Source organism: Zonotrichia leucophrys, chromosome 4, assembly GCF_028769735.1.
Source record: "Zonotrichia leucophrys gambelii isolate GWCS_2022_RI chromosome 4, RI_Zleu_2.0, whole genome shotgun sequence".
In the NCBI taxonomy this organism is placed as follows: Eukaryota; Metazoa; Chordata; class Aves; order Passeriformes; family Passerellidae; genus Zonotrichia; species Zonotrichia leucophrys.
Window position 1 is genome coordinate 32,907,898 of NC_088173.1, and position 27,785 is coordinate 32,935,682.

At 39.8% G+C, this 27,785-nt stretch overlaps 1 protein-coding gene across 6 annotated transcripts in view; it reads right to left on the bottom strand.

Annotated features, from left to right (window-relative positions):
• PDLIM5 (PDZ and LIM domain 5) overlaps positions 1-27,785 on the bottom strand; it is a 125,694-nt gene that overhangs the window by 66,586 nt on the left and 31,323 nt on the right. For all 6 annotated transcript variants that reach the window (XM_064711051.1, XM_064711052.1, XM_064711049.1 and 3 more), the window contains exon 3: positions 17,288-17,439. In XM_064711051.1, coding sequence (XP_064567121.1) covers positions 17,288-17,439 — 152 coding nt within the window. The remainder of the gene's footprint in view (positions 1-17,287; positions 17,440-27,785) is intronic.

Here is a 27,785-nt window from a genome sequence, read left to right on the forward strand (position 1 = left end):
GGAAGCTTTTAATCAGGGTCTTTGTAAATTAGTAGCACAGTCAAAACCAGATCTGTGTTGTTGCATTCTTTAGGAAATTACAGTGCACGCAAAGCACATCAGACTTCCAAAGCAAAGCTGCCCACACCAATACAGGCTTCCCCTGTATTTCCTAGCTTGAGACCTTGACAGCTTTGCTCTTGGTCTCCTTTGTAGGACATAACTTTCTACAGCTGAATCAGAGGCTGCTGAAAACTTCCTCTAATAAAAACCCCAAGGGAAAAACAAGACACAAGGCAGCATGATGACAACAACAATGACAAGACTGGTTTCCATCACAGTGAAAGAATTTCGTCAACTTCATGTTCCAGTCCTCAAGCATTCACTGGCGCAAAACATGTCTCAGCAACAGGCACAGAATAACATTTGCTGTTACTACAAATTGTTTTTATAGCTGCACACTGGGATGAAAGCAGAGGCTACAGCACTCCTGGCATTCTTTTTTCCATTTTGTAAATGTTTGCTACCCTGTTAGGCTGGACATGAGCTGGCAACACATGCCTGCAGCCCAAAGAGCCAAATGTGTCCTGGGCTCATCCAGAGCAGCGTGGGCAGCAGGGGAGGGAGGGAATTCTGCCCCTCTGCTCTGCTGAGACCCCACCTGCAGGGCTGCACCAGCTCTGGGCTCCCAGCACAGGAAGGACATGGACAGGGATTGGGTCCAGAGGAGGCTCACCAAGACAATCAGAGGGATGGAGCATCTCTCCTGTGAGGAAAGGCTGAGACAGTTGGGTTATTCAGCCTGGAGAAGAGAAGGCTCCAGAGTGACCTTACTGCAGCCTTTCAATAGCTGAAGGAAGCCTACTAGAAAAATGGTGAGGAACTGTCTACAAAGGTAATGGCCTTAAACTGAAAGAGACTAGTTTTAGACTGGATATGAGGAAAATTCATTACTCTGAGCATGGTGAGGCACTGGAACAGGTTGCCCAGAGCAGCTGTGGATGCCCCACCCCTGGAAGTCTTCATGTCCAGGTTGGATAGGGCTCCAAGTAACCTGGTCTAGGTGAGAGGTGTTCATACGCAAGGGACAGGGCTTGGAGCCAGATCTTTAAGATCCTTTCCAAGCCCAGACACTCCATGATAAGGTACTTCTGTAGCAGCACTGTGTTTTGCAGATCCAGCTAAGGCCTGAAGGGAGGCAGCAGCACTGCAGCATATTAGACATACAAGCACCATGCAACTCTTACAGTGGCATTTGTTTGCTCTGCAAAATCTGTGTTAGATTATTTTCAGACATGTCTGTGAGCCTCCTTATATCATGCACTCTCTTAATAAAATATAATCAGGGACTGATTTCAGCAAATGAAAGCGTCCCAAATGACTCTCTGTATCCCACCCCAAAAGCACACATTTATACCCATGAGTAATTTGGACCAAATACATGTAATCTGGGCCATGAAGGAGTTCTAACAGCTGCATTGCTCTGATGCAGCTGTTCACAATTACTGACATGTGTTGCAATGCACTTCTGATTACTGTGTGTTTAATCTATATATAAATGCTTTATTTTACTACTCAAAAGCTTGGCATTTAGATGGTATCTGAAAAGCTTCAAAACTGACGTCTGCCTGTGATGTCCCAGCTGGCTATTTCAAAGTGTGCCAACAGAATTAAAATGTCACCAAAGATCATGCCACTGAGGTATCTGTGCTATTTTAAGAAGTGAAGATATACTGTGGCCAACTTCAGATTGTTTCTTTAAGTCTTTTGCTAAACAACTAGAGACACAGCTTAAAAAAAATATGCAAGGTCAATGGCATCCCAATTTACAGGCTAGCTAACAAGCCCCTGAACTTCCAGAAAGGTACTGTATGGGTTGTACTGGTTAAACCAGAAATGGGTAGAGGGTTTTTACTTGACAGTGTAAACGGCAAATGCCCACCAGTCACATGGAAGAACCTACACACTGTTTCAATGCTCACAAAAAAAAAAAAGAGCAGTTATGGGGAGAACATTTTAATTATTTACCTGAACTATAAGAGCTTTGAAAGGAATGGCTCACTGACTGCAGAAAATATTAGTTACAAACAGTTGGAGGCTGTTGTGATAGTCCGAATTATTTTTATATGGATGCTGCTTTACTAAAATATATTGTCTTGGCAAGCCATGGGGAAAAGTAAAACTTCCCATTCTACTACCTGAAGGGGTTTTTTCATGGCAAATAAAGTCATGGGTCTCAGCTGCTTCCTACAAGAATCTTTAGGCATGGAAAGGCATAGATTTTTAGGCATGCACTTCTTGAGTGATCTGTTTGGACAAAGATGAAAAGCTCAACTGTTCAGACATCTCTTAATAACACATTTATGTTAAGCAGACCAATGACCAATACAGTTTTTCTTGGCCCAGTTGCTATCTTCAAAAAGAAACATCCACAAACAAGGAGGAAAATAAATCACTGACTTGTGAAAGACTTAAGATTTCTGCAGTCTTTTTTGCAAAAATGAGGAAACATTTCTACACAGTCCTGAAAAATATTCTGTGTGTTTACACACAGCTTGGGCTACCATGGTTTGAAACCAACGAAATAGTGCCAGACACCCTCTGGTGTCCATAGGTGATACTCCATAATCATCTTCACTCCAGCAGCCACACCCACAAAGCCTGATTTTTGGAGAGCTCTCACCAGGGCTGGTCCTCACCTACCCAAGACTTTCCTACAGGCTTGACCAGTCCAAGAAGCACAGAGTTTGAAATGACTGACTATAAGAACTCTCTAATCCCACACTGAAAGACTTTCATATCTACCATCACAGAAATCTGATCACCTGGGTCCTGCCCGTTTTTGCCAGTTTTCCCTTTTGCCTCCCTGCCTGACCATGAGCAATCTACAGTGATCTAAGACAGGGAATAGCACTACAGATAATGACATGCTCTGTATCTCCTATTTCCTTTTCTACTTACCTACACATGTAGCAGCTAAGTCTGACAGACTTTCTTTAGGAAGAGCAACTTAAAGCAAACAAACAAAAGCATCACAAACAAGCAAACCCCATTCAGACTGACAAACAGGCAGGAAAATTAATGCTGAAAATGTCAAGAGGTAATTTAATTCAGTGACTAATCATGAGGCAAGTTTTCCATGGAGTTTAAAAAAAATACAAAACCAAACAGCAGGAGCGTGGTGCATCATGAGAAGAATCGGATAAATTCTTCACATTTTTCATGAATAAAATCACTGGGGAGAATTATACAATGAAAAGGGTAGTCAAGAGTAAATATCTAAAGTTTGCAATACTCCAGCTCGCCCTCATACTTCCTTTTGGCCTCACCCACAGTGTGCAGCTATTATTAACAAAGGGTCATTCTCTAAGGCTAATGTATGGGAGGCAAAAAAACTCCTCCTTCTTCCTCAGCCAAGAAAACCATACTGATCAAAATAAAAGGTGTAATTTTAAAATAAAAATTTAAGAGTACATCCTCAGAAAAATCCGCAAACAATTTACAATCTTTTTCATCTCTCTTCTGCAAAGAAAGAACAAGCAACCAGAAGGAATAGCTTCAGTGTCCTTTAGTCAGATCTTCATCAACAATGTGCTCTGTCTGCTAATTACTTGTTGATAGCAGAAGCAGTTCAGGTCCAGCCCTGCAAGGTATTATGTTTCTCCAGGAAGGCTGATAAATGCCTCAAGCTCCATTATCTTTTACAGCAGATTAAGTCTTTCCCATTAAATAAACAAACTTTTTTTCTTCCACATCAAGAGGAATTCAAAACTTTATAACCATATTTTATCCCAAAATACATTTGTCCTTTCTAGTATAAAAAAGAAACAGACATCTAAGTTATGAATCCATCTTTCCTACCAAGATAAATGTACCAGATTCAACCAGTTCATGATTTCCCTGACCTTCCCCTCACACCACTCACCAGCTTTAAAATTATTAGAAATTACATAGAATTGATTATTACTAATTTCAGCACTGGCATGCTACTTCCACTCATCTCTACATGTTACATACCATAGGATTTGTAAGCAACAGCTACATGGTGTATTGCAAAAACAGGTAATCTTAGTGCCTAATTTAAGTGAGGATCATTTCTTTCTGACTAAAAGAAATACAGTGACTCACAGATTTTATTAATTCACATAAGATATTCTGAAATTATCTGGATCCCAAATAAAACCCAACCTATCATCTTTTCACAGAAGTGGCTAGAAAGTGCCACTTACATGAGACATCTAATTCTTTTCTCCCTAGTTTCATTTCCTGCCAAAACACACCCTCTATACGGTAACTGAGATTTCATATTGATTTTTTTTCTTTATTGTTGTTTTTTCAATGACAGTGCTGTTAATCTGAGTTGTGCTGGAACTTGAGTTTGCCCCAAGTCCCATGTAAGGCCCTGTTCACAGCACTGTGCCACCTGAGTCTAGCAGCCCTGCCACAAGGGAAACTTCCATCTGCCCTTGCTGCAACTTGCTCAAATTGCACTAGGAGCTTTCTTCTCCAAGACAGCTCCCTTCAGCCAAGTGCAAAAGATACAAAAATCCCATAGCCATACTCTCTACATAATTAAGTTATTCAACATTGCTCCTTTATAGGCAGCTCCAAGAGATGCAACACACAAACATGAGTCCAGCATTCCCTTAATCATCAAGTTAATGGAGCAGTCAGTTATGAGTTAAGAAGATGCTGCGGAAAATGACTGACTTGTCCAGCCATCACCTTCCTGCCAAGACTTGGAAAGGAGAAACTGGCAACTCTTTCAGTCAATCGCCTCCAAGATCATTATTGACAGCAGGCACACTTAAAAATTTCAGTACTTGAGAGGCCTTGAATGGAAAATATTACACATTTTGGTACTTGCAGAACCTGTTATACATTATATTTAGGCCAGTACGTGCATTTTAGTGACTCCTGTGTCACTGAGACTTATAGTCTGCTCATGTGGAGGGACTCTGTATGTAAAGGAAAAATAATCTGTCAGCAATCAAGCAGCATTAGTTACCTCTGAAGTCACTGTCCTCATTAAAACTTTGGCTTCCTACACTCTGTAATACATTTTAAGAATGCATACTACATTCCATTTTTTGCATAGAAGCTTAGGAGCTAAAAGGGATACTATACAGTCAGTAAGACTGACTGACTAGGTTTGGTCATTTTCCCTCCAAAAGACATTGAGTACTACAAGTCCTTCCCCTCTATAATGAAACTCACATTACTTGTATAATCCAATCACTTTTGCCAAGATGGTCTCTCTTACAGAGCAGCAATCAGTCACAGGTTGAACAGAAACAACAGACTAGGCCAAAGAAGCAATCCCCCCAGATAATTGCCACTCAGAAAACCCATTTAACTGTTTGGTGAAGAGTTTGTTCCAAACAGAAAGCAACATGAAACATCAGCTTCCAACCAGTCTTAGCTGCTGATGTAGATTCTCTATAAAGTTTGTGTCTCTCAGACAATGGCTTATAACCTCCCACACAGCACATTTATTTTATTTTGGAAGATTTTGTCCTCAGCCACACCCACATAAATATGACATCAAATTTTCATGGGGTTTTGTTGTTTGTTTTGTTGGGGTTTTCCAAGTTATATTCAAATTGTGTGTTGGCAAGAGTTTGAAAAGTGAGGAAATTGAGGCTTGCCAAAACTGTGGGAGAAAATACTCAGCAGACATCGTAAACTTAGAAGTTTAAGGCATTAAGAAGAATATCAAAGATTCCAAAATATGAAAGCATATAAATCTGTTGTAAATTTAAATATAAGAGAGATTGAAATGATTTGCAGATTTCATGTTAACAGACAAACTCTGCTCAGCTAAAACAGCCACAGGAATGCTGGAAAAAATCTAAAGCTTAACATGCACCAGTGTTTTACAAAGTGGGGAACAAACACTGTTAGCATCAAGTGTAATTAAGCCTAAACTAAGAAAATATACACGAACAAGAACAATTTATTCAATTTATAAGATAATTAGATGTCACTAAGTAAAAACAAACAATCCAGGTTCAGTTCTGGTTCAAGCAGGCACAAGTCCCTCACTGTATCTATGAGTTCCATTTTCAAAATTTACACAAGTGAAGAAAACTGCCCAGATTTTTAAGTGGACAAATTATTACCTAAAGTGTTCTTAAGATATCTCAATGGCTTTTTTTTTTTTGCTTCATTTCATCTCTGCACATTTATTGCTAGTTGTTTTGTTGGTAAAATCCCATAGACTAGGAAGAAAGGCAAGTTTTTGTCACCTTTTATCCTTGCAGAAGAGATCTCATTCAGCACCATGATGCAACCCTAACATCTCTGTGCTCCAGATGTGCCACTTCTGCTAACGCTGTCCTTACTTGAAAGACTCCTAATTCTTGAAAACATAATATTCTTACTGACAATTGCTTCCCTGCTTCTCTTAACATCCCAATTCCCTCTTCTCAGAGCTCCTGAAACTGGCAGGAACACTTCCCTTGTATTGATTAGTTACCTCAGGGTTGGGGAGAGCAAGGATCTGATATCTCCAGCAGCAGCCAGTAGTGTCTGGTCATGAGCAATACAGAGGAGAACTGTGGCACAAACCCCAAACAAATGCATCAGGTTGAAAGGGCAGTTCACAATTTTCATGAAATTGAGATAAGGGTCTCTCAAACCTCCTTACTCATCACAGGAAGGAAGAGAAACTCCTTTCTGAGCACTTTCTGGGCAGAGGCGGCAGCACAGACTGCACCAGAAGCACCATGAGGTCAGGAGGAAACCATGTCCTCTGGGCCCTGCCCCAGCAGGGAGCCCAGGTCCTTTCAAGGCCAGAAACTCCATGAATGAAAGAATGGACAAAGGGCTTTTTTTTTTTTTCCCTGGTGGGAATAAGGATTCAGCTGTGACTAAACTGAAGTGTCGGACGAATCCTGAAGACTTCCTGTCTCAAGTCTCAAACCACAAAGATGACAAAGGCTCAGATCTGGCGCACATGCTCCCAAAAGCAGAGAGGGTGCACAGAAGTAAGTAAACAGTCTTTCTGCCTGAAAAACTCACTGTGAATTAGGTAAAAGTGGGGATACACTGTGCACCAAAGTTGGAGGAAAGTGCAATTGGGGAAAAAAAAACCAGCGTGAGAAAATATTTTTCATCTACATACAGCAAAAACATCTCAATGTTGTTAGCCTGTCTGAGACAAGAATTATGTTGATAGATACATGAAACAACGCCTATAAGACCCCAGTTTAATTATTAGTTACAAGTGTTTATGATAATCAAAGGCACACATCTTGTGTAAGCAGCCAGGTTCTCACCATGCAGGTGTTACGAAGCAGGGTTTGGTTCTCACTCCCCCCTCATGATGAATCATCGGAAAGCAGCCACAGTGGGCCTGGATACCAGACTAACAGGTTCACTGATACAATACCCAGACAAAGCAATCCCTACTGCTTTTAATTCTCTTGTTATTTTTCAGGCTGAGCGTTCAGTCCAGAACACATCCACTGAACACATCCTATTCAGTGTCAAGCCAGAAACACACCCTGCCGGAAAATGTGAAGCAGTGGGGATATTAAAAAAACAAACAACACACCAATTTATACACAGCTCTTTAGCTCTTTGGTAATCAATCACCAGGCAAAGCTAGATTTCACTTCTAATACTGAACTAACAGCACCATTAGAAGGTGAAAAACTCAGGTCTATTTTACTGGGCTGTGGAACTCTACAGTGTTTCATTGGAACACTCAGGCGCACACCTTTCCTCAAGTTTCATTTTGTTGTAGGAAATTTCACTTTGGGAAATGAAACCTATGTGCACTCCAAAACGAAAATACTGTTTAACAGTTGAAAGGATCGACATCAAATGTAGCAGATCCACATCATTAACAAAACCTAAAAAGAACTGCAACAAGCAGTGTTTGCCTATGGGGCTCTTATCTCTTAATTTCTCTGTTAAGAGAACAGTTGAGGGGAATTTGTGTTCCCACAAGAACACAAACTTTATTTCACAAGGAACTAAGCAAAAATGACAGGTGATAATCATCCCTGATTTATCATCATGATACTTTATTTTTCTTAGTACCTTCTATTGAAGCCCTCAGAGTCTTGATGGCTATCAAGATCAGATCTGACTATGTGAAAGGCAAATAAAGGTTATCTGCTTAAGAGGAAATGCCTAGTTTTAGGAAATCAAACATTAAAAGCCAGCCAAGTCTGCTGCAAAAACAGAAATGGAACTAAAAATTTAAAACCCATGCTTAACCACTCCATCAGTTCTGACAAATAAAAACCCACCTGATATAGGAAGATCAGTAATGGAGGGCATTTTGCAAGTAATATAGCATTTTAAAACAGTTGTAAACAGCTGCTGCCTACCGCAGGTAATATTACTAGAGAAACAAAAATATGTTTTTCTACATTACACTGCAGTGTTTATGGGATTTGGTGACTGTCACCATGAATACCACGGAAGTCCATTAGAAAATAAGGAAATGAAAGCCATAATTGCATCAAAGGCCTCCTGGAGAATATTACTTCATTAAAATCACTTCAAATGAAACAAAATGTAACAAAAAACTAAGAATATCACTTTTCTGATGGCTTTCTGTAACTCATTAAAGAAAAAAAACAAACCTACACTCCCCTCTGGGGATTATTTATAAAAGGGAGGAAAGCAGTAACCAAGAGAGCTTCCTGAAACACAGCTATGAACCTTTTCCTCAGAAAAACTAAAAAGCAGGACTTAGCCAGGAAATCACACTAAGAGCAAACAAAATTGCTTTCTTATCAGTCTTCAAAATCTGAACTATTCCACAGCTCCATTTCTGCCCTTTTCTAAAACAAACCCAAACTGAATCTCAAACCAATGCCCCTTCCTCCCCACTCCCAGAAATCAACATGCATTTCAGCATCTCCTGTGTGAAGAGATAATGACAAGTAAAAAGTGTCTGGATGGTTCTTACACAGTCTTGACAAGAGTGGCATAGTCCAAAGCACCTGGCATATAATTGCCACAGAAAGGTTGACTTTAATACTGCACTGTCTGTGTAAGAAGTTGGCACTTGTACCTTTTAAGCAGAATCTTTATTGTAAATAACAGTGATATTAATAGTCAACAAAATTAACTCCTGTGGATTTCAAGAGGTTTTTTTTTAGATCTTCATAATGAAAGTGAGCTTAGTTGTGTTCCTACCTTGCTAAAGTACGTATATTTAATATTTGGGAAATACATTCAATCTACTCCTCAGAAGCATCTATGTTACTAAAGGTCTCTTTAATGTGGGGATGTTTGAGCTTACACCCTTCTACAGCAATGAAAAGATTGTGCAACATGCAGAATATAAAGCAATGCTAACTTAAAGGGGTTTGCAAGCTGGAAAATGCTTTTAAGTAACAGTCAGACTCATAGGAACACTAGTCACAACCTCACTCAGCCTAGATGTTTTCTGTATTAAATATCAGCTTGCAAATGTTACCTCTTGCTTGCAGCAAAGAGCATATGGACTGAACAATATGGAGTTCATTAAGCAATTCCCTGCTGTCCACAGAAATACTCCTCAACTCAGTTTTGGGGTTTTTTTTAATTCTGTAAGACAGGAGAAAGCTATTGGTATTTCAGCAAGTTATTCTAAATCACAAGCAGTCATTTATCATTATCCTATCTTTCATCCATTAGGCAAAGCACTGCAAGCTCATCCTCACCTTGCATACTGAGGCACACTGCCCATCTAGCACATGCCAAAATCAAGTAAGATTATTTAATTTCCAGATACTTCCTACTGAATTATGCCATTTCAGGAAAAATATATGATAATAAACCTTCACTGCTCCTGTCTTCACAGACAGAAATCAATTGTGTCAGATCTAATCAGAATACAGATTTATTTTAGTTTTATAATAGAGTGAAAATAGGCTTCTAAACTACTGTACACCTAAAAATCAAGCCAAAGCTATTACCTTTTTAATGATCTCCTTGTGTAAAGCCACATTTCTTGCACTGCATTTTTTTCCTTTAACAATTTAATCTTTGTTTTCTAAAAGCACCATTATACATCAGAGTGGTTTCATCCCTACAGCAGAACTATAATGGAAGGCAAGTATTTTCATATTCATCTTAAATACAGTAATGAAAGAATGCAGTGTATATAATAACAACATGTGATCAGCATTTGTTTTAAGGCTAATCCCAACATATCTGAAAGATATGTATGGTTTCAGGTTTTAAACAAACATCCATAGAGTCAGCAAAATTACTAAAACAAACACAAAAAAACCCACAAAAAAAGCACAAAAACCCACAAACCAACCCCAACTTTACTTCCTTGTCTGAAAGCAAGTAGTATTTTTAAGAAATTTGTCAGACCCCTGTGCTATGCAACAGTTTGTATAGAGCAATGGCACAGATATTTCTCACTGAATAAGGCAAAAAAGCAAGATGACCAATTAAAACACTGATCCACTAAAAACAGATGGGAACTTCTAGGATCCAAAACTTTCCTCCCTTCATTTTCACAAGGGACTCTCAAGTGCAAATCTCCACCACAATCACTCACTACTGTTCAAACAGTGATGCTCCAATTTATCTCATCCCCAGATTTTTATCAGCTTCTGCTGATTACAACATCTGAGCTACTCTCCCAAGCAACCTTACCCACCTTTATTCCATCAAGGACTTGGACTATGAGTGTAGGAATTTGAAAATTTATCCCAAATTGAACTTACAAGCTCTCAGGTTGTGAGAGACAGTTTCTTGATGATGGCCTCCTCAATTTCACACAAAGAAGGTGATGTTTTTAAATATCCCCCTAATCTGACTGCCCTTGGTTTAACCCACCATGATATTGTCATGTAGACAAAACCTCAAAAACATAATTGTAAAATGTATGCAATTGCTGCAACTCAGAGGTGATATCTACATTTCCCTGGTGGCAAACATACTAAAAATAAAGTGAAAACAAAAAACCCAAAACACCAATGTGTTAATGTTTCTTCTTCAACCTCCCTTTCCTTAATTTTCATCTTCCTGAGGTGGTATTAACTATATGGGGGCCAGAGGGGAATATACCTGAAATTAAAAGTGAAAAAAAAAAATCTTCAAACTTAAATTCAAACGAAATATTTTGATGTTCAGTAAACAGCAATCTGCCTTTGGCACTTGTCATTGTCCACCATCTCTATCTACTACTGTATTTATGTTCCTAAGCTACTTACAGCAGTAACCTCAAGAAACTGCACAGCCTTTACAAACCTTTTGCAGCTCTAAAGATTCCCAGCAGAACTCTAAGGTACACAATGTGAGAAAGGCTGCTATTACTGTTGCTTAACTCGTCCTCGGTCCCACCCATTTTCCTGGCAGATGGGTAGGTATCACCCTGTACAAGTCACTGAACTCTTGTTTTTTACCCTGCAAGCTTCCACTTTGATCCCAGCAACTCTCCTTTGAACTTGCAACAAGCCTTTAGTTTGTTGCATTCACTTAGCTGCAGCATGTTCTGTGGTTCACCTAATTGCTACCTGACCAGCAGCAAACTGCTACGCACAAGACAACTCTGAATTTCAGCTGGAAGCAAGAGCTGTACCCTTCCATTTATTTAGTGTGTGGGCAGGCTTTCCAAAGGCATGGCCTAGCTAGCTAAACTTGCTCAGCTCCTAAATTAGGAGCAAAAGGTTCCTACCTTACTTCCAACAAGCGCATAGATTTATACAACTACTTTTGGATCAAAAAATCACCCAGCATCATTCATCAGCTTTGAATTCTTCAGACAACATTTTAACCCAATATCACTTAATTTCAGAGCAAGATAAACCAGAAGGATTTAAGACAACTCAGCTGACTGCATTGCAATGCACAGCACAGAAAGTTCTCCAGGATTGTCTGAAGTCTCACCAGGCTCCACTGAGTGAGCTACCTGGAACAGCTGCCACCTCAAAGCGTAGTGACAAGGCTAAACAAGAGAAGGGAATGTCTGTTTGGGAGGCACAGTTTTTCACCTAGTTATTTTCAGTCATAATCACTGAAAACTAGAATTAATGATTGAAAGCAACAAACTAGCCTTGGGGAATAAGTTGCCAAACATTTTGAGTAGCATTTGAACCACAAATATACATATGCCAAGCCATAATGCCTCAAAAATTTTTTAAATTTTCTGTGTCTCAACTCTCTCAATTAAAAAGAAATTATTTCCTTAATCATTCAGCACTTAGTTCTGACATTCCTGAAACAATTCACATAAGAATTAGTATTACATAAAGAATTACAGCCAAAAAAATTAGTTTTCAGATTTTGAAAAAATTACTTGGAAGTTGTGGTGTCTTTCAACCAATTATTATTGTCTCTGTTCAACTGACATAAGACAATGAAGCTTCTATTTTTCTAAAAAAGCAAATCACTGAAGAACCAAGCTAAAGTCAAAATACCTATGTAAGGGAAATGATAATGACTAAAGCTGGGAGAAAATATAAGAGTTCAGAATGCATTCTTATCATAGTTTTCTTCAAGCTCGTCCATATATGGTTTAGGGAAACAAAATACCCGCCCAAGGAACCTATGACTCATAGAACTGGAACATGAGTTTTAAGCATCATCTAAAGTAAAACCTATAAATTAGGCAAAAAATAGTAAGAAAAAAGCATACGAAGCTCGTCTTACTGCTGAAAACCCTTTCCAAAATGGTTAACTTGAAAAAAGATCTTAGAATTCAAATGATCCAGACCATTTTTTTCTCGCTTACCCCATCTGAAATGATGAGAATTTCAGCTGCCCTTAAGCTAAAAGCCTAGACTTCATGCTTCCTGAAAAAAAACCCAAAAAGATAAGGGCGGACAGAAAGATTCATACTCAGGCAGGCAGCTAAAACATATGTCATGACTTTTAGTTTACCAACTGCAGAACTCAGCCCCATGGCTCATCTAAATTTATCTGAGCCCTGTAGGACCTCAGGAATACCCAGGAGGCCCCAGCATCACCTATGACACTTGGGCAACCCCATGCTTTGAAAAGGTGTAGGGGAAAAACCCACCAAGCCTATGGCCATCACTGAAATTCATCTACTGCTGCTTTGTAGCAGCTGTGTTCCTCCACTGAAGAGCTGCAATGAGGTCCACAGGATCTGCTCACTGCCAAATTACTGCACTCAGAAATTTTTTTTCACCCAAAGAAGCACTACAATATAGCAACAGAGGAGTAAACAACCTGCACAACCCTCCTTTTGCTTCCCAAGCCAAGCAATCTCAATGCCTTTTGTCCTACGTTAGTAAATTCATAGACAGAGTGAAAGAAATTCCTTTATAAAAAGCAAACTACACCCATGCATATCTGTTTTACTAAACAGAGAGATAAATATGTTCCCTATCATTATAGGAAAAACAACACCCAAGACTTTCCATCTTCACAGGTATCATGATCTCATTCATCTGTAGAAATCCACAATTCTTTATCCTGCTCATTCCAAAAGAATCATTAAGGCAAATCTCTGGAGAAACAGTCCCCAAAAATAATATTTTAAAAATAGGTGGCGGCTTTTAGCTGTTCAGCAACTTGGAGATTTATTTATAAAAGCCCATGCTAAGTTACTGAACTTGAAAATACATCCAAAAAGCAAGCATCTGGTTTCCATCTGTCCTCATGGGAAACTGGAATGGCTTTACATGAAAATGAAATATTGGGGTGCAAAAGATCAAGATCTCAGAAAGGGAGGGATGAACAGAAACAAAAATTGGAGGGGGAAGGAGATTTATCAAGCAGCTAAAATTGCAAGTTACAAAATGAAAAGAAGAGAAAAAAAGCCACACTCCATATGAGTCACATAATGTTGCAGTTGAGATGACCAGGATACACAGAGGATCACCATACAATTCCAGTAGGCTTCAGCCCATACAGATCAACACCAGACCACTGCAGAAGGCTGCAAGCATCTGCCTTTCTTGTTCTTCAGCCCAGCCTTTTATACCCTCATTGTCCATGCACTGCCCCTGTGTGCCCTCTGTTCCCTTTGGGATGGGTCAGTGCCCCTGGGCACTCCATGGCTCATTGCTGTCAGTGCTGCTCACAGCTGTGCCCATGGGGATGAGGCTGGGCACAGCCCAACCCCAATCACCACAAACCGTGTGTAACTACAATATAATATTAAAAATGAGCAAATAAATGCCTACATTCAAATTTCATCTCAGACCTGAAAAAAAGATATAACTTCTGTACTAAACAATGGGACTTGTTTACAGAACATATTGATTTTAAAGACATATACCTGAAAATACTTGCTAACACATGCAAATGTTAGGCACCTACTACTGCACACAGGGCTGGGAAAGCACAATTTTGTCCATTGGTATTTGAGCAACCTCTAAGCAAAGTCAATTTGCAATTGTGTCAGCTGCACCTCCAGTTCCTTTCCAGGGCATACAACAATTCCATGTTTAAAAAACGTAGCTGTGATACTGCCTTACATGGAACAAAGGGAAGCTTTTATATGCCCTTCGAATATTTTGCCAACATTAAATTACAAGTTACAAAACATCTAAATTGGATTTCCACAAGGGGTACTTGCATATTTGCCTACATAAAAATACTGCTTTAAATCTGTAAGTAAAGGTTTCCAAGGCAGTACTTTAACTATCCCTTCCAACCTCCCAGACAAGCTACTTCTTGCCCCTTGTTTAGTTTCTCTTCATTTTATTTTTTCTACTTTGCACATGAAGAGGAGAGGAAGCCAAGTGAAAACCTAAATAGGTTAACTATCAAGTTAAAATATTTATAATAAGGAATTTGATAATAAAGAATTTCCTCTCTTGCCTTTGCCATAGACTACAGAAGTTTCCTTTGTAGCTTTTAAAAGGTGAAGTGCCACCATGCCCTGACCACTGTGCAAACTGGGGTGCTGGAGTACATGCTCAAAGTAACACCACTAACCATCCAACCATTGTGTTCTTTTAAAGCAGCAGCAAACCAAGGCAGTATCTCAGAACTGATGGACTCTTTCAAAACTAACCTCAACATCCTTGTATTGTAGTCCAAACTATCAGCAGACTGTGTGAAAGTAGATAAAATCTCAGAAGTAAAAATGAAAGATAAATAAAAAGCAGTAATAGCAAAATAAAATATGTCTTAGATTTTCCTATTCTATGGCACCAGCCCATATTTTGAAGGCCAGCTTTGCTTCACATTGACAGTATCTCCTTATTCTTGCATGTGAAGAGTAACAGCTTAAAATATTTTATTTCTTTCTGTTTCATTTTGGGAGAAGAGGCAGGAAGAGAAGAATATAATTATGGAGAACACTCAATATTAAAATGGCTTATCTTGCCACCCTGCTTATACTCTCAAGGTCCCTTCCCACGGGCAGCCATCATCTCCAGTTAGCATGAGTCAGTCTGACTCCAAGAAGCATCTTCTTCCAGGCTATAAAGACCAAATAAACAACCAAAGCAGATCTGTTAAAGAGCAGGGCAAGGAATTTTCACAGGCAGAGGAACCAGGAGAACACTGCCTACACCTTTGGTTTCTTGGGATACATGCAAAATTCTAAACCGCTTAGACCATGAGACTGCAAAGCGGCAGAGCCACAAGACACATCTGTCACACCCCCAGATGCCAGAACCAAGGCTATTTCTTTGATCACTGTTAGTCTGATCCTGACTTAGCCTTCAGCTGTCAGGTAGCCAACAGCGGTGAGTCAGATGCTACACTAAGTGGGAAGGCTGAGAACAGCAGGGGATCAGGGTAACTCATGATTAATCTGATTTCCAAACCACTCATCTCCGTACCTAACCAGAAGCAGCCTCAGACAAGTTATTACCTGACTGGGACACGCCTGCCATGCCTTTCCTATATCCAATATTAACCCTGCCCATACAGTTATGGTGACAGGAGAAAGTGGGCCAACCCACCTGCCTGTGACTCAGTGGGCCCTGGAAAGTGCATTTCTGAGCGACCTGCCCGTCTCCCTGGCAGCCAGAAAAGCAAATGACACACTAGATACAACATGTAGTTCTTCTAATGAGCTGGTATAATACCTGTCTTTCACCAAGAAACTTTTAATGCCACCTTTACAAGTTTCACTCAGGGAGATGCCCTAGGCATGAACCATACCACAAGGTACTCCCTTCCTCAGACTGAGCAAAAGGAATCCCTTAGTCAGGGCAGCTAAGCACCGAAGCACAGGACAACGGGAAAAACAAGAAACAACAAGCAGTGCTGAACTGCAGCCTCTTACAGAAGAAAGCACTCCCACAACCATTCAAACACATGGCACTTAGGGCTGGGAACAAGCACTGTCACCCTGGAGAAGGATGCTTGTCAGATCTGCAACCACGTCACCTCTTTTTATTCTAATAAATACTGATTAACTCACTGAAAGACATAATCCTCTCATTAAGGGGAGGATAATTTGCCACAAAAAGCAGTCAGTAACTGGTGAAGAGATATGGTATGGACCTCAACCAATGCTCATCAAGGAGCTTTGCACTGCTGAAGGCAGGCCTGAACAGCAGTCATGGCCTACAACTGCTGCTGTTTTCTTTGAAAACAAAAAGAGAGGCTTTTCCCTATGTGATGGATTCACAGGCCAATCTCCTCCAATATGTTCACTCACATCATTGAATAGCAGTCTTCTAACAAAAAACATTTAGCCCTGGGAGGCTTTTGAGAACTGGAGGAATTTATTGCTTGTGCTGCTGCTCACTCTACTTCAGGTTCAATAAGCCATATGAGAGCACCCTGCTCCCCTCCTGTAACAACTCCCAAAACAGCCCCAGGCTACACCAGAGATATGCAGGGATTCAATAAACTCTACAATTTAGTAATGAGACTGGGCCAAGCTGTAACTTCTACATCAGGCACTTCGATTAGCAAAGGGAGGCTGCTACTTAGTGACATGGTAGAAATTACATGGTGGAAACATCTCCCAGACTCTGAGCAGAAGTATTTTGATCCATTTAGCTCACGGGTTAACTATTTAAATCCCTCATTCTGTTAGCCAGTAAGAATGGTGCTGTAGGACTTGACCCAAAAAAAATGTTCATAGTCACTTGAGGGAAGGGAAAAAAGCATTAATAAGACCTGCTTTTAAACAGATTAATTAAACAAAACTGAAACTCAAAAGGAAGAGGAAATAGAATAGGTGACATAAAGCTGGAAAAAATCTTTGTCAAGCCACATAATTAACATCTAGTAAGTTTTCTAAAATGCTGTAAATCAAGACAGATTACAGGCTATAGCAACATATCTTTCAGTCACTGACATTTAACTCCACAGACTTTGCCAAACCACTTACACATTTTTATCCTCCAAACCACTCCTAGGATGATAATCAATTATCTTTAAAAAAAAGAAGCAGCTATCTTACCTTTGCAGAGTCATGTTCAAATTGCCTGTACATGCCTTGATCTTGTTTTGTGCTTCTAGATGAGTCATGCCATCCGTGCTTATGCCATCAATGGTGAGAACCACATCACCGATCCCCACATGTGCTTGGGCTGCCTTGCCACCATCATTAAGCTGAAACATTGCAAGAATGGTAAATGAGAAACTTGGATGGTTTTTGTTTATATTGAACAGAAAATCACAGTATTTTATTCACAGTGCTGTTTCATGCAAAGAGAAAAACAAGGTATCTTTTCTCATTTGTGAGTCCTGTGAAAATTGCTGCAATACCCATAGGCATTCATTCTTATTTCACTTCAATGACAGGAAAGAATTGCACAGTATAGCCTCCTTTTCAAAAACAAACTCCACTTCTGCTCTACTGGCTGGAAGCTATGGACACTCACAAAGAGACACTAGCAGGGACAGGCATTCAGATTTTCCTGCACTCCAAGTTCCAGCCACCTTTCTCTTCATACATGAAACTTTGAGGAGAGAGCAAAGCTGTAAACCAGCTTTTTCCAATCTTAATTTTCCACTTAATCTCTTCAATGTTCATTTATTTGTCAAAAACTGGTCATGAGCAGGGAAGACTCTCTTAATAGTGAAGCCGACTGTTCCCCAGCTACAACTACCAGAAAGTCAAAAGTTCAACATCACAGACAGGCTGCTTGCAAGGACATTGTTTTGCCTTTCTCTCAGTAGGTTTACAGGCCCCAGTGACCTGCAGTATATTCAGATCACGATAAGAAAAGTCTCTTGAGAAGTCTAACTCTTTGATCAAGGTCACTGCCAAAGTTCAGTTCAACTGCTTTGGTCCACTTGAATGAAACAATATTGCAACAGAAACCTCTGTAAAGTCAACACTATTGGCCCCAATTGAACAATAAATCAATCTTCTCATCTGATGCAACTGAATTTCAACTACCTTCGTTCCCAAGAACAGAAACAGAAATTAAAGTAACATAAAATAAGATCTATACACTGATTTATGTCCCTGGTCCTCAATCTTCTAATTATTTTATAGCAGGCTGAAAAAAACATCCTGGATGGTGTAAATTCCCTCTATGTTTCCAACAGCAGAGAAATTGGAAAAAGCAGTCTGCTTACAGCAGAGATATTGTAGCTGCCAGTGCTCTGTATGCATAACCTCCCAACTCTGTCCTCTGCCTACAAGCATGAGTCTGTTCCTTGAAGAAATCACTGCTTCTAGGGAAGTGCTGCAAACACAATTACTTTATCTTCATTTCCAAACATAGAATTCACCTTGAGCCAAAATGGTACTTTAGCACATGACTTGAGAGCTGGTGGTGCTCAGCCTGGAGAAAAGGAGGCTCAGGGGAGACCTCACCCCTCTCTACAACTGCCTGAAAAGAGGGTGTAGTGACATGGGCGTCAGTCTCTTCTCCCAGGTAACAAGTGACAGGAGGAGAGCAAACTCAAGTCATGCTGTAAGAGGTTTAGTTTGGATACTAGGAAAAATTTCATCATGGAAAGCATTGTCAAGCACTGGAAGAGGCTTTCCCAGGAAAATAACAGAATCACCATCCCCAGAAGTGTTCAAAATATGCATGGATAAGGCACCTGAGGACACGGTTTAGTGGTTAACACAGTGCTGCTGCCACCTTGACAGTTGGACTTGGTGACCCTTAGAGGTCTTTTCCAACCTTGACAATTCAATGATTCTATGACTTTTCAAAGGTACACCAAAGGAAGGTTTTCTTTTCCTTTCTTTTTTAACTGTCCCTGTTTTAGCTCATGCAGTAGGAACCAAGAAGTTTTGGTTCCTTGTTACTTTACAAAGTACAGCCACTAGTCTACAGCTCATTCACTTCAACAGAAGTGAGGGTATGTCTTGAAAATTGTTTGTGGGTAAAGAGATAATAATGCATGAAATGTGAGGGGCTCAGTCTCTGTGTTTGTGTAGGGTAAACCTATGGAAGGTGTCCCATCAGCCTACCTGATATGGTTAAGGCTTTCCTAAAATCCAAGCAACTAGCAATACACGACAGCTGTGACATGTATTGGATGGCACCTGAAGACAAATACTTTAACTGAGAAAAAATATTGTGTAATGTTGCAAGATACATGCAAATGCAAAACTCCAAAAATATTACCATTTGATAACATCTAGACTAAACCCAAGAAATTTCACATTCAGTGAATCACTGAATTTCAACATCAATTCCATACTTGCTGATTGCAGTACGATCTTGAGCAGAATAAAACCAACAGAGAAAAATACAAAAAAAAATGAGAAAAATTCTCCCATTTGATGTTAGCCTGGTGAAAGAACAGGCTTGCAATCAAGGGAGACTTGACAAATCTTCAGAAAATAGCAGCCAGACCCTCAGCATCACGAATCAATATAGCTATTTTAGCCAGAGTTGAAGCCAGAGGGTGCTAACAAGGCAAAGCTAGCAGAGCAAGGATGTAAAGTAAGAGACAAAGGGAAAAGGAGACATCCTGATTTCAGAAAAACTATTTGACTTGCCAAAGTCGTAAGAATTTCAAATTGTATTGTGAATCCTTTGACAAAAGGCTTCAACAAAAAAGCCAAAAGTCCTCCAAAATTGGGTGTTCATACCCAAATTGTGAGTTAAGAGGCCTGATTACTATAAAACACCAATCATGGAAGCTCACCAGCATATAGAAAGCTATGACCAACATAGCTATTTTTAGGAAAGCTCCTCAAACCTTTGGGTGAGGGGTGGGACCTGCCATAAACAGATCCTGCCATAAACTGATATGTTATAGCACGCTGACATTTGCCAGCAAGGTCTGGAAAAGGGAAAGGAACGTAGGGGTGCTAAAAGCTAAAGGTCAAATGGATCGCTGTGATTTGTGAATAAAATTTAGCTTTCTCAGAACGTGTGCAAATGCACATGATGCTGACAGGTTGTAATTTGTGATGAAAAAAGAAAAAAGCAACCTACACACTGCCCAGGACTAAGACTCCAAAAGCCAGCTTCAGGATAACTATATTCATGGAAGGATGGGTGGCCTTACCATCCTTGGGCATGTAAACGAACACAAATTTCTTAATTTAAAAAAAAAAAAAAAAGGCAAACATTTCTGTTTAATTCTGGTGACCAACGCACAACAACCCACAACCAACCACCCAACTCTCAAGAGGACATTCTTAAACTGTTGCCTAAGGGGATGAAATCTTTGCAAACACATGTGGGAGAGTGCTACAAAATTATTTCAGTAAAATCACAGGATAAAATTTCCTAAAAATAGGTCCTGAGAAGTGTGATGGGTCCCTAGCTATATCCATGGGTCCTGCTGTACAGAGAGAGAACTGGTTATGCCTCAGAGGTGGAGCTGTCAGAGATGTATCAAAGCAAATTACTGGACAAGATTGTGAAGAACTGCACACACAGAGGGATGCCGGAGTAGTAATCTCCTTATCAAGACAGAGTGGATAAGACTTCTAAGTAACACCTACTGATTCTGAATAAGAGATGTGAGTCACTAAGCAGGAGAGGTGAAGTTGATACTCCTAGGAAATCTCAGCCAGAGTGTGAGTATTCCCTGAAAGTACTGGTCAACTGTTTCAGCACAAGCTGATTTCTACTGAGCATTAATCTGGTTATAAATAAGAAACCCAGCCCAGTTCGCTAAATCAGCCTCTGGGCTGACTGACAGAGGTTTCAACCAATAACATCTCTCCTGAAGTACAAGCATTTCACTGGTTCAGAGTCTAAGGGGCTCAAGATTAGACCAGTGGCTGTCTAGACCCAGGAGGTTCCAATTGCCTATAAAAGTAAGCACCAAACAATAACGCACCACACTGTTGTGCTGATGACCAAAGTCTGCCAAGTGGGCTGTCTCACATGCGTGACCACCACGTATCAGTCAGCAACCCTGGCTTCTGAAGCACCCGTACTGAAGTGGGACTGAAGCTACAGGAGCAGTTTTACCACTGGTGCAAGAGGAATATTATCACAACTATATAAAAATAAGCATCTACACTGAACACAGCAAGAGGAATTCTATCAGTCAGCAACCCTGGCTTCTGAAGCACCATCCACTGAAGTGGGACTGAAGGTACAAGGGCAGTCTAACCCCAGTGCCAGAGGAATATTATCACAACTATATAAAGAAAGAAAGCATCTACACTGAACACAGCAGGGGGAATTAGAAAATTTGAAATCATTAAGGATCTTTTTCAGACTGCAGACCCTGGGAGCCTCCCTTTTGACACTTCTTAGAGGCTGAACCATGCATTACCACCACAAAAAACTGCAACACATAATGAAGATGACAAATACCAAACCGTATACACATTCAACCCAAAACTGCATAAATATTCCGATTAGCTGACTCCATTCTGAACTCCACCCAGAATCTTGTCCGTGTTTTGCCTTTTGGCCCATATTTCTTGTCACAAACTCAATTTATTTTTTTCCACCCAGATTTAAAAAATATTTAGCAAATATAGAAGACATATAAATAACATTTGAAGATCATATATTATCACCTACAGATTTATCTCACTGTTTCTTTTTTTTCTGTACAGGTGATTTTTTTCTTAAAGTGCAAATTTAAACTTAGGAACATTATCCTGCATCAGTGACCCATAAAGTACAGAGTTAGTTATCTGGAAAAAATGGTGTTCCAGAACATACCTTTATTAAATGTGCCTGTATCACCATATGGAAACAATGCAACAGGAGAAGAGTATAGCAGTAAAATATGGAGAAGAGTGCAGTAATAAAATTACAAAACTGGCTATGCAATAATCCAACTAACCTCTAAGCACCACAAATATTCTTCAAATCCTTGATGGATCTGTTTTAATTCTGTATTTATAGTATGGGGCAGGTTCTTTAAGTCAATCCTGAATTAGAGCTAAAAAAACCCCCACTTTTTTCCCTTGATGTTACACCACAGACTTGAAAGCTACAACACTGCCAAACCAGGAATGTTTCCTCCTACTTAATTCCACATCTCTCTACTCTGGAAAACTCATTTGGAGACTGAAGGGGAGGCGAGCAGGAGAGGCATTTCATGACCAGGCACCTGCCAAGGCCACTCACCCCCGCAGGAAACCTCTGCCCCTCCGCAGCCATCAGCAACAAGGATGAGAGCCAAAAACCAGCCTGCACCATGCAGGGATGCACAGGATGCTTTTTAACACACACAAGGGAAACAACCCATCTAATGGAAGATTTTTTTGTTTGGCAAAAAAAATCTGAAAAAGAAAATATTGTTGTTCTTTTGGTTCTCAACAGCAGAACTCTAAAACCAGAAATATTGTCCAAAATCACATTCCAAATGGAGACAGAACAAAAGTAAAACAGTTCTTGATCCAGGATAGATTTCAAAAACAAGGTATAAAAAGTAATCTCAGCATAGTACTACAACTCAGGTTTTGAAATGCAAACAAGCCAGAATACCCTGGAATACATCTGTTTTATTGAGCTAAATTTCAGCTCACACACTATTTTGTTTTGCAATAACCAACAGATTTTTTATCTGTACTCTGAAGCTTCAATTAGATATTTTGAACAAGTCTTTCCAGGGTAATTGAATGTGTGCACACATACGTGCATACATCTCTGAATCAATTTGCAACCTAATTAATTTCTATTTAACACATAACCACCTATTTCTCCCTCACATGACTAAGAAGAAAACTTGACAAGCAATTCTTCTTTGAGCTGTCATTATTTTGCTTTTACACAGTAATAAATGAATTACTTAAATTGCAGTCACTCATAAGACAAAGGTCCACTAACTAAAGATGGAGGCTGCCTTCTGTGTTTTACAAACTGCTTGCCTTAAATCCATGCTAGCTGCAACCACGTTGTATGATGGTACATCACAATGACTTTCCAAACAAGCTGTTTTGTACTCAGACAGTAAATAATGTTCTCCCATTGCACAAACATCCTTCAATGTCATCTGCAACTTACTCTGAGAATGTAACTCATTGATCCTGATTTAAAACTCCCTGGGCTAGCTGATATCCCTCCAGCTTGATTTTTACCTCTCGAGCATTTGATCCATCGTTGGCTGTAGCAATTCAATTTAAAGTCATGAATAATCAAAGCAGAAAGCAACCAATGATCTTTATGTCATTACCATTCCAGCTTGTCTTTTAGTCTACATTTTTCCCTATAATAAAGTATTTTAAATAAGTAAAAAGCCAAAACACAACATACTCATTTAGAGAAAGAACACTACCGAATAACTTTGCAGAATCACAACATAAGCAAAGGGGCAAATTCTTTTATCACCCAACATCCTGCCTTTTCATACCACAGGGCTTTATCTCCTTGCTCCAATACACTCCATGCTAATATTTACGCTCATTATCTGCCACTACTTTGTTTATCCCTAGCTTTGTTTCACCTGACCAAAGCATCACCTTGCAATGATAATCAGTATTTTAACAGCAAACTCATAAACATTTGTAGAGCTAAAAGTAAGCTAGAAACGCCCCTTTGGTGCATTAATGAAAGAGAGGAACAGACACTCACTCCAAAATACAAAGGGGACACACTAATGCTCTGCAGCAGCACCAACTCCATCACAAAAATTGCACATCTGAGCTGACTCGTGCTCCCCCAGGATCTCACAACCCACAGAGCCTGAGCACGGAACACTCAGGGCCAACACTGACCACCACAAGCACAAATAGGGTAAGGCAGTGCTCCAGCATGATATGCCTAAATGGGATGGCTCACCAAAGCCCTTCCTCACCTGCTTCCCTGATGGGAAGGTAGCAAAAACCTACACTCCACACTCCTGGAATGTCTGGGACACTTGAGGTCCAGCTTAAAACTTTTGCATGAGGGAAAAAAAAAAGGCATGAAACACCTGCTCTTTGTGACAAACAAGCTTCCTCTGCACTCAATGGAAACTGAGAGCTGTATCGTGTTCCTCAAGCCTTTACTACAGCAATATTATTCACATAGCCAACAGATTAGCCAGCCAGCTTTGATAGTCGCTTCCAAATCAAGAACACACATGCCAGTTTTAAAGTCCAGATCAAATTTATACAGCTGAGTTATAAGAACTCTAATGCAGGGTTTGCTGCGGAAAGCGCTGACACAAGCAGCTATAAAAAGGGGTTATGAGGCAGTCCTCTAAATAAGCTAAAGCTTTTCCCCAAACAAAGCAAGGATCAAAGTTAGCTTAGGTCAGAAAACCTGTCTGATTACCACAGTACTCTGCTATGTACCACCACCATGAAACCCTGCCCTCACCTCGCTCCATGTGGCTGTACTCTCACTTGCTACATTTGCATTTCCCTCTTTTTTCTACCTGTAACTTTAAAGGTGTTTTCAGACTGATTCATAAAGCTGTAACCTAAGGCATGCACAGCACAACCATTAAATAACCAGTAATGTATAAAGAAAAAAAAGTGTAAGACAAGTACAGTCCATTGTTCTTTGAATGGTTGTAGACCCCAACAGCAGGCTGCATCCCAGTCCTGGTGAGAGGGCTGCCCTTGCCTCCTGGCCTGTCCTCCCACATTCCTCAGCTCTGCTCCATCCCTTTCCCTCCATACACAGCTCCACTGCTGTGACGCAGCAGTGGCTCGGGTGAAGCAGACCCAAACCAGCCCTTTCACTCATTACAGCCCAGGGGAAAATGGGGAGAGCCCACAGGCATCCATTCATTTTGCCAGCAAAGAACCACAAAACCATCTCTCACTTCATTCTCAGTTCTGGCAGCAGTAACCCTGACAACAACATATATTTTAACATGATTGAGCTGTGTATACCTATAGTCCCACATTCAGAAATTATGTCAAAGAAAAACTAACAGTTTGAGATTTCCTTCTAAGCAAACATGACTGAGCATGCCTGTGGGTTCATATTCTAGGAAAAAGATTAATGGTTTCAACTCTCTCTTTTTCCTTAAAATTCTTCTCTTACTGTATTACAAGCTTTAATACTTATCTACTGTCTTCCACAAAAACAAATAAACAAAAAACCACCAAATAAAACCAAACTAATTTGGTTTTGGCACTTTAAATGATGTGTTGCATGCACAAATCACTCATTCTATTTATCCATGCATGCACTAAATGTGGAGCTATGCATCTACAGAGGAGCATGAGAGGACATTGACTACTTAAAACTGGAGAGGCACTACATAGCTTAGATCACTCTTACACACAATTGGGTTGATGCAGAAAAGGATCCAAAAATACACATTAGGTTTATGAAGAAGAGTAACTGCACCATGTACTCTTTTGTTTTTCAATCACTTAACACCATATGTTAAGTGGTGAAAATGCGCTCTTGAATATGTGCTCCTTTATTTTTCAATCACTTAACACCAAACAAATGAACTTGAATGCCAGTAGCAGCTCTCAGCTTCTCTCTCTTGTCCCAGAACAGGTTGCCAATAAGCAGGAACAGTTTCCACATGCCAGTGCCAGAAGGATTATTAACTGGTGCCACCTCTCACTTGTCATGGCTTGACTGATCATGGATTCCTCGCAGCTCTGCTCTTCCGTGCGCAAGAACCTTTGCTACCTCTCCTCCCTCCCTCACGACAATCCAACTGCTGCAGGATGTAAGGAAGCAGAAACAACTTCAGAAAAGGCTCCTTGTATATTGGACCGGATATTTAACATTTGACAGAATGCCACTATCTCGGATTACTGCAAGTCCATAAGTAATTATTAGAAAGTACAATCCCTGCTTTTGACCTTGCTGGTGTGAAAAGGAAGTAGCTAATTACATACAGTAATCAATTCTGATACAACTCATGTCTTTGACATGAAGCTTAAACATTTTATCCAGTTACTAACACACAAGTTAAAATGTGTATTAATTGTGTGCTGGGAAACACCAACTGGATTTCAAAGGATTATTAAAATGAGTGAAAAATCACACTCACATCAAAGACAGATAAAGAAAATATTCTGTTCAAGTGTAGCTCTGTTGGTATGTAACAAGACTAAGCATCTGGTCTTGCTTTTCCAAGCCACTAGCATTCAGGAGATCAGACATGAAAAGATTGCCACCAAGATAGGATGGGCAATAACTTCGTGACTAACAAGACATAATTAATGTCCTGATTTGGAGAAGAAATAATGTCACAATGACAGAAAACAAGTTGTCAAAAGGACTAAGGAAAAATAATTCAGACATTGTGACTAGAATCATATTTGCAGGAAGCACATAGGTGTTTCCAAAAAAACTTTTAAAAATACTTTTGAAACACTTGAGTGATGGAAAACCATTTACAGTCACATGCCAGAATGTCTGAAGATATTTAAGACCCTATCATCCTTGAGAGAATGCTTAGCTTTCACTAAGCATTCTCTCAAGGAGCTCAGTTGTGTTCTCATGCTGCCAGCATGTCTTAAGAGCCCTATTTATTTTAACTGGCTCTCTTCTCTCTGATGATCATTCTTCTGTTCAGAGAGTTTACAGAACTGATCCAGGTTCCTCCCTGGGAAACTATATGCCAGTGGGTAAAAAATACTGCCTATTTAATTTTTCAGAGACAGAAAGAAAATGGAAAGTAAACTTAGCTAGAAACACAACACAAACTTTGTGTGGCTGCTTTAGCTTTTGGGACCTGCATGTCTCTCCTCCTGTAGTAGTTAGTTTTGGGGGGTTTTTTTTGGACAGCCAACACAAATTAACTCCACAACTAAAGCACATGATTTCTTAGGACTGCCGAACAGGCAACCCCTCAGGAGCCACTTGATTTGTACCAGAACAGAAGCTTCAAGCCTCTCTCATTTGGAGCAAACTGTTTGAAAGCTTACTGAGTTTTATTGCTGGGCCTCCCAAACAAACACAAAGCTAAGCAGAGTTAGTTTTCTCTAAAGGAGCTTAAGTATGAAGCAACAAAAGGGACTGAGCTCAGCTATTTCCAAAGAAATTAATTCCCATCCTGTAAAGCTGCTACATATGACAATGTCTGCAGAGCATAAAATGGTCTATGTCCTCCCTTCCCAGACAGTGTTATGTTTATTCTTTTACAGATGATAAAATTAGTTGAACTAACTGAACATCCATCTCTTTATTAATCTTAGTAGCCAAATATGTGTCATCTTGTTTTTATAAGGCTTTTATGGTCTATGATTTAGCTCCTCTTAGTGGGATATACCTTTTCTGCATTAAATGTGATGCAATCGCCTCATGCTTGCCAGAACATCCAATTTAGAAATACAAATAGCACAATATATTATACTGTGTAATTTAAAGATACATTTATTTTTCTTTTCAGTACCTCTCCCAGGACAAGGAGCTTTGTACATGGTAGCAACGAGAAGGAAACATAACTAATGATGCAATTCTACACATGAAAGCAAAGCAGAAAATCAAGTGGGGAGCCAGTGGCAAGAAAATGCTACTACAAATTGAATCCCTTGTGATACACCAGCCATTGCTTCACTTTCCAGCTATCCAGAATCCAGGCGTGCATAAACAAGCAGAAAACAACCTCCTTGCTTCAATGAACTGAGATAATGTCACCATATAAAGTAAGGAGAAAAC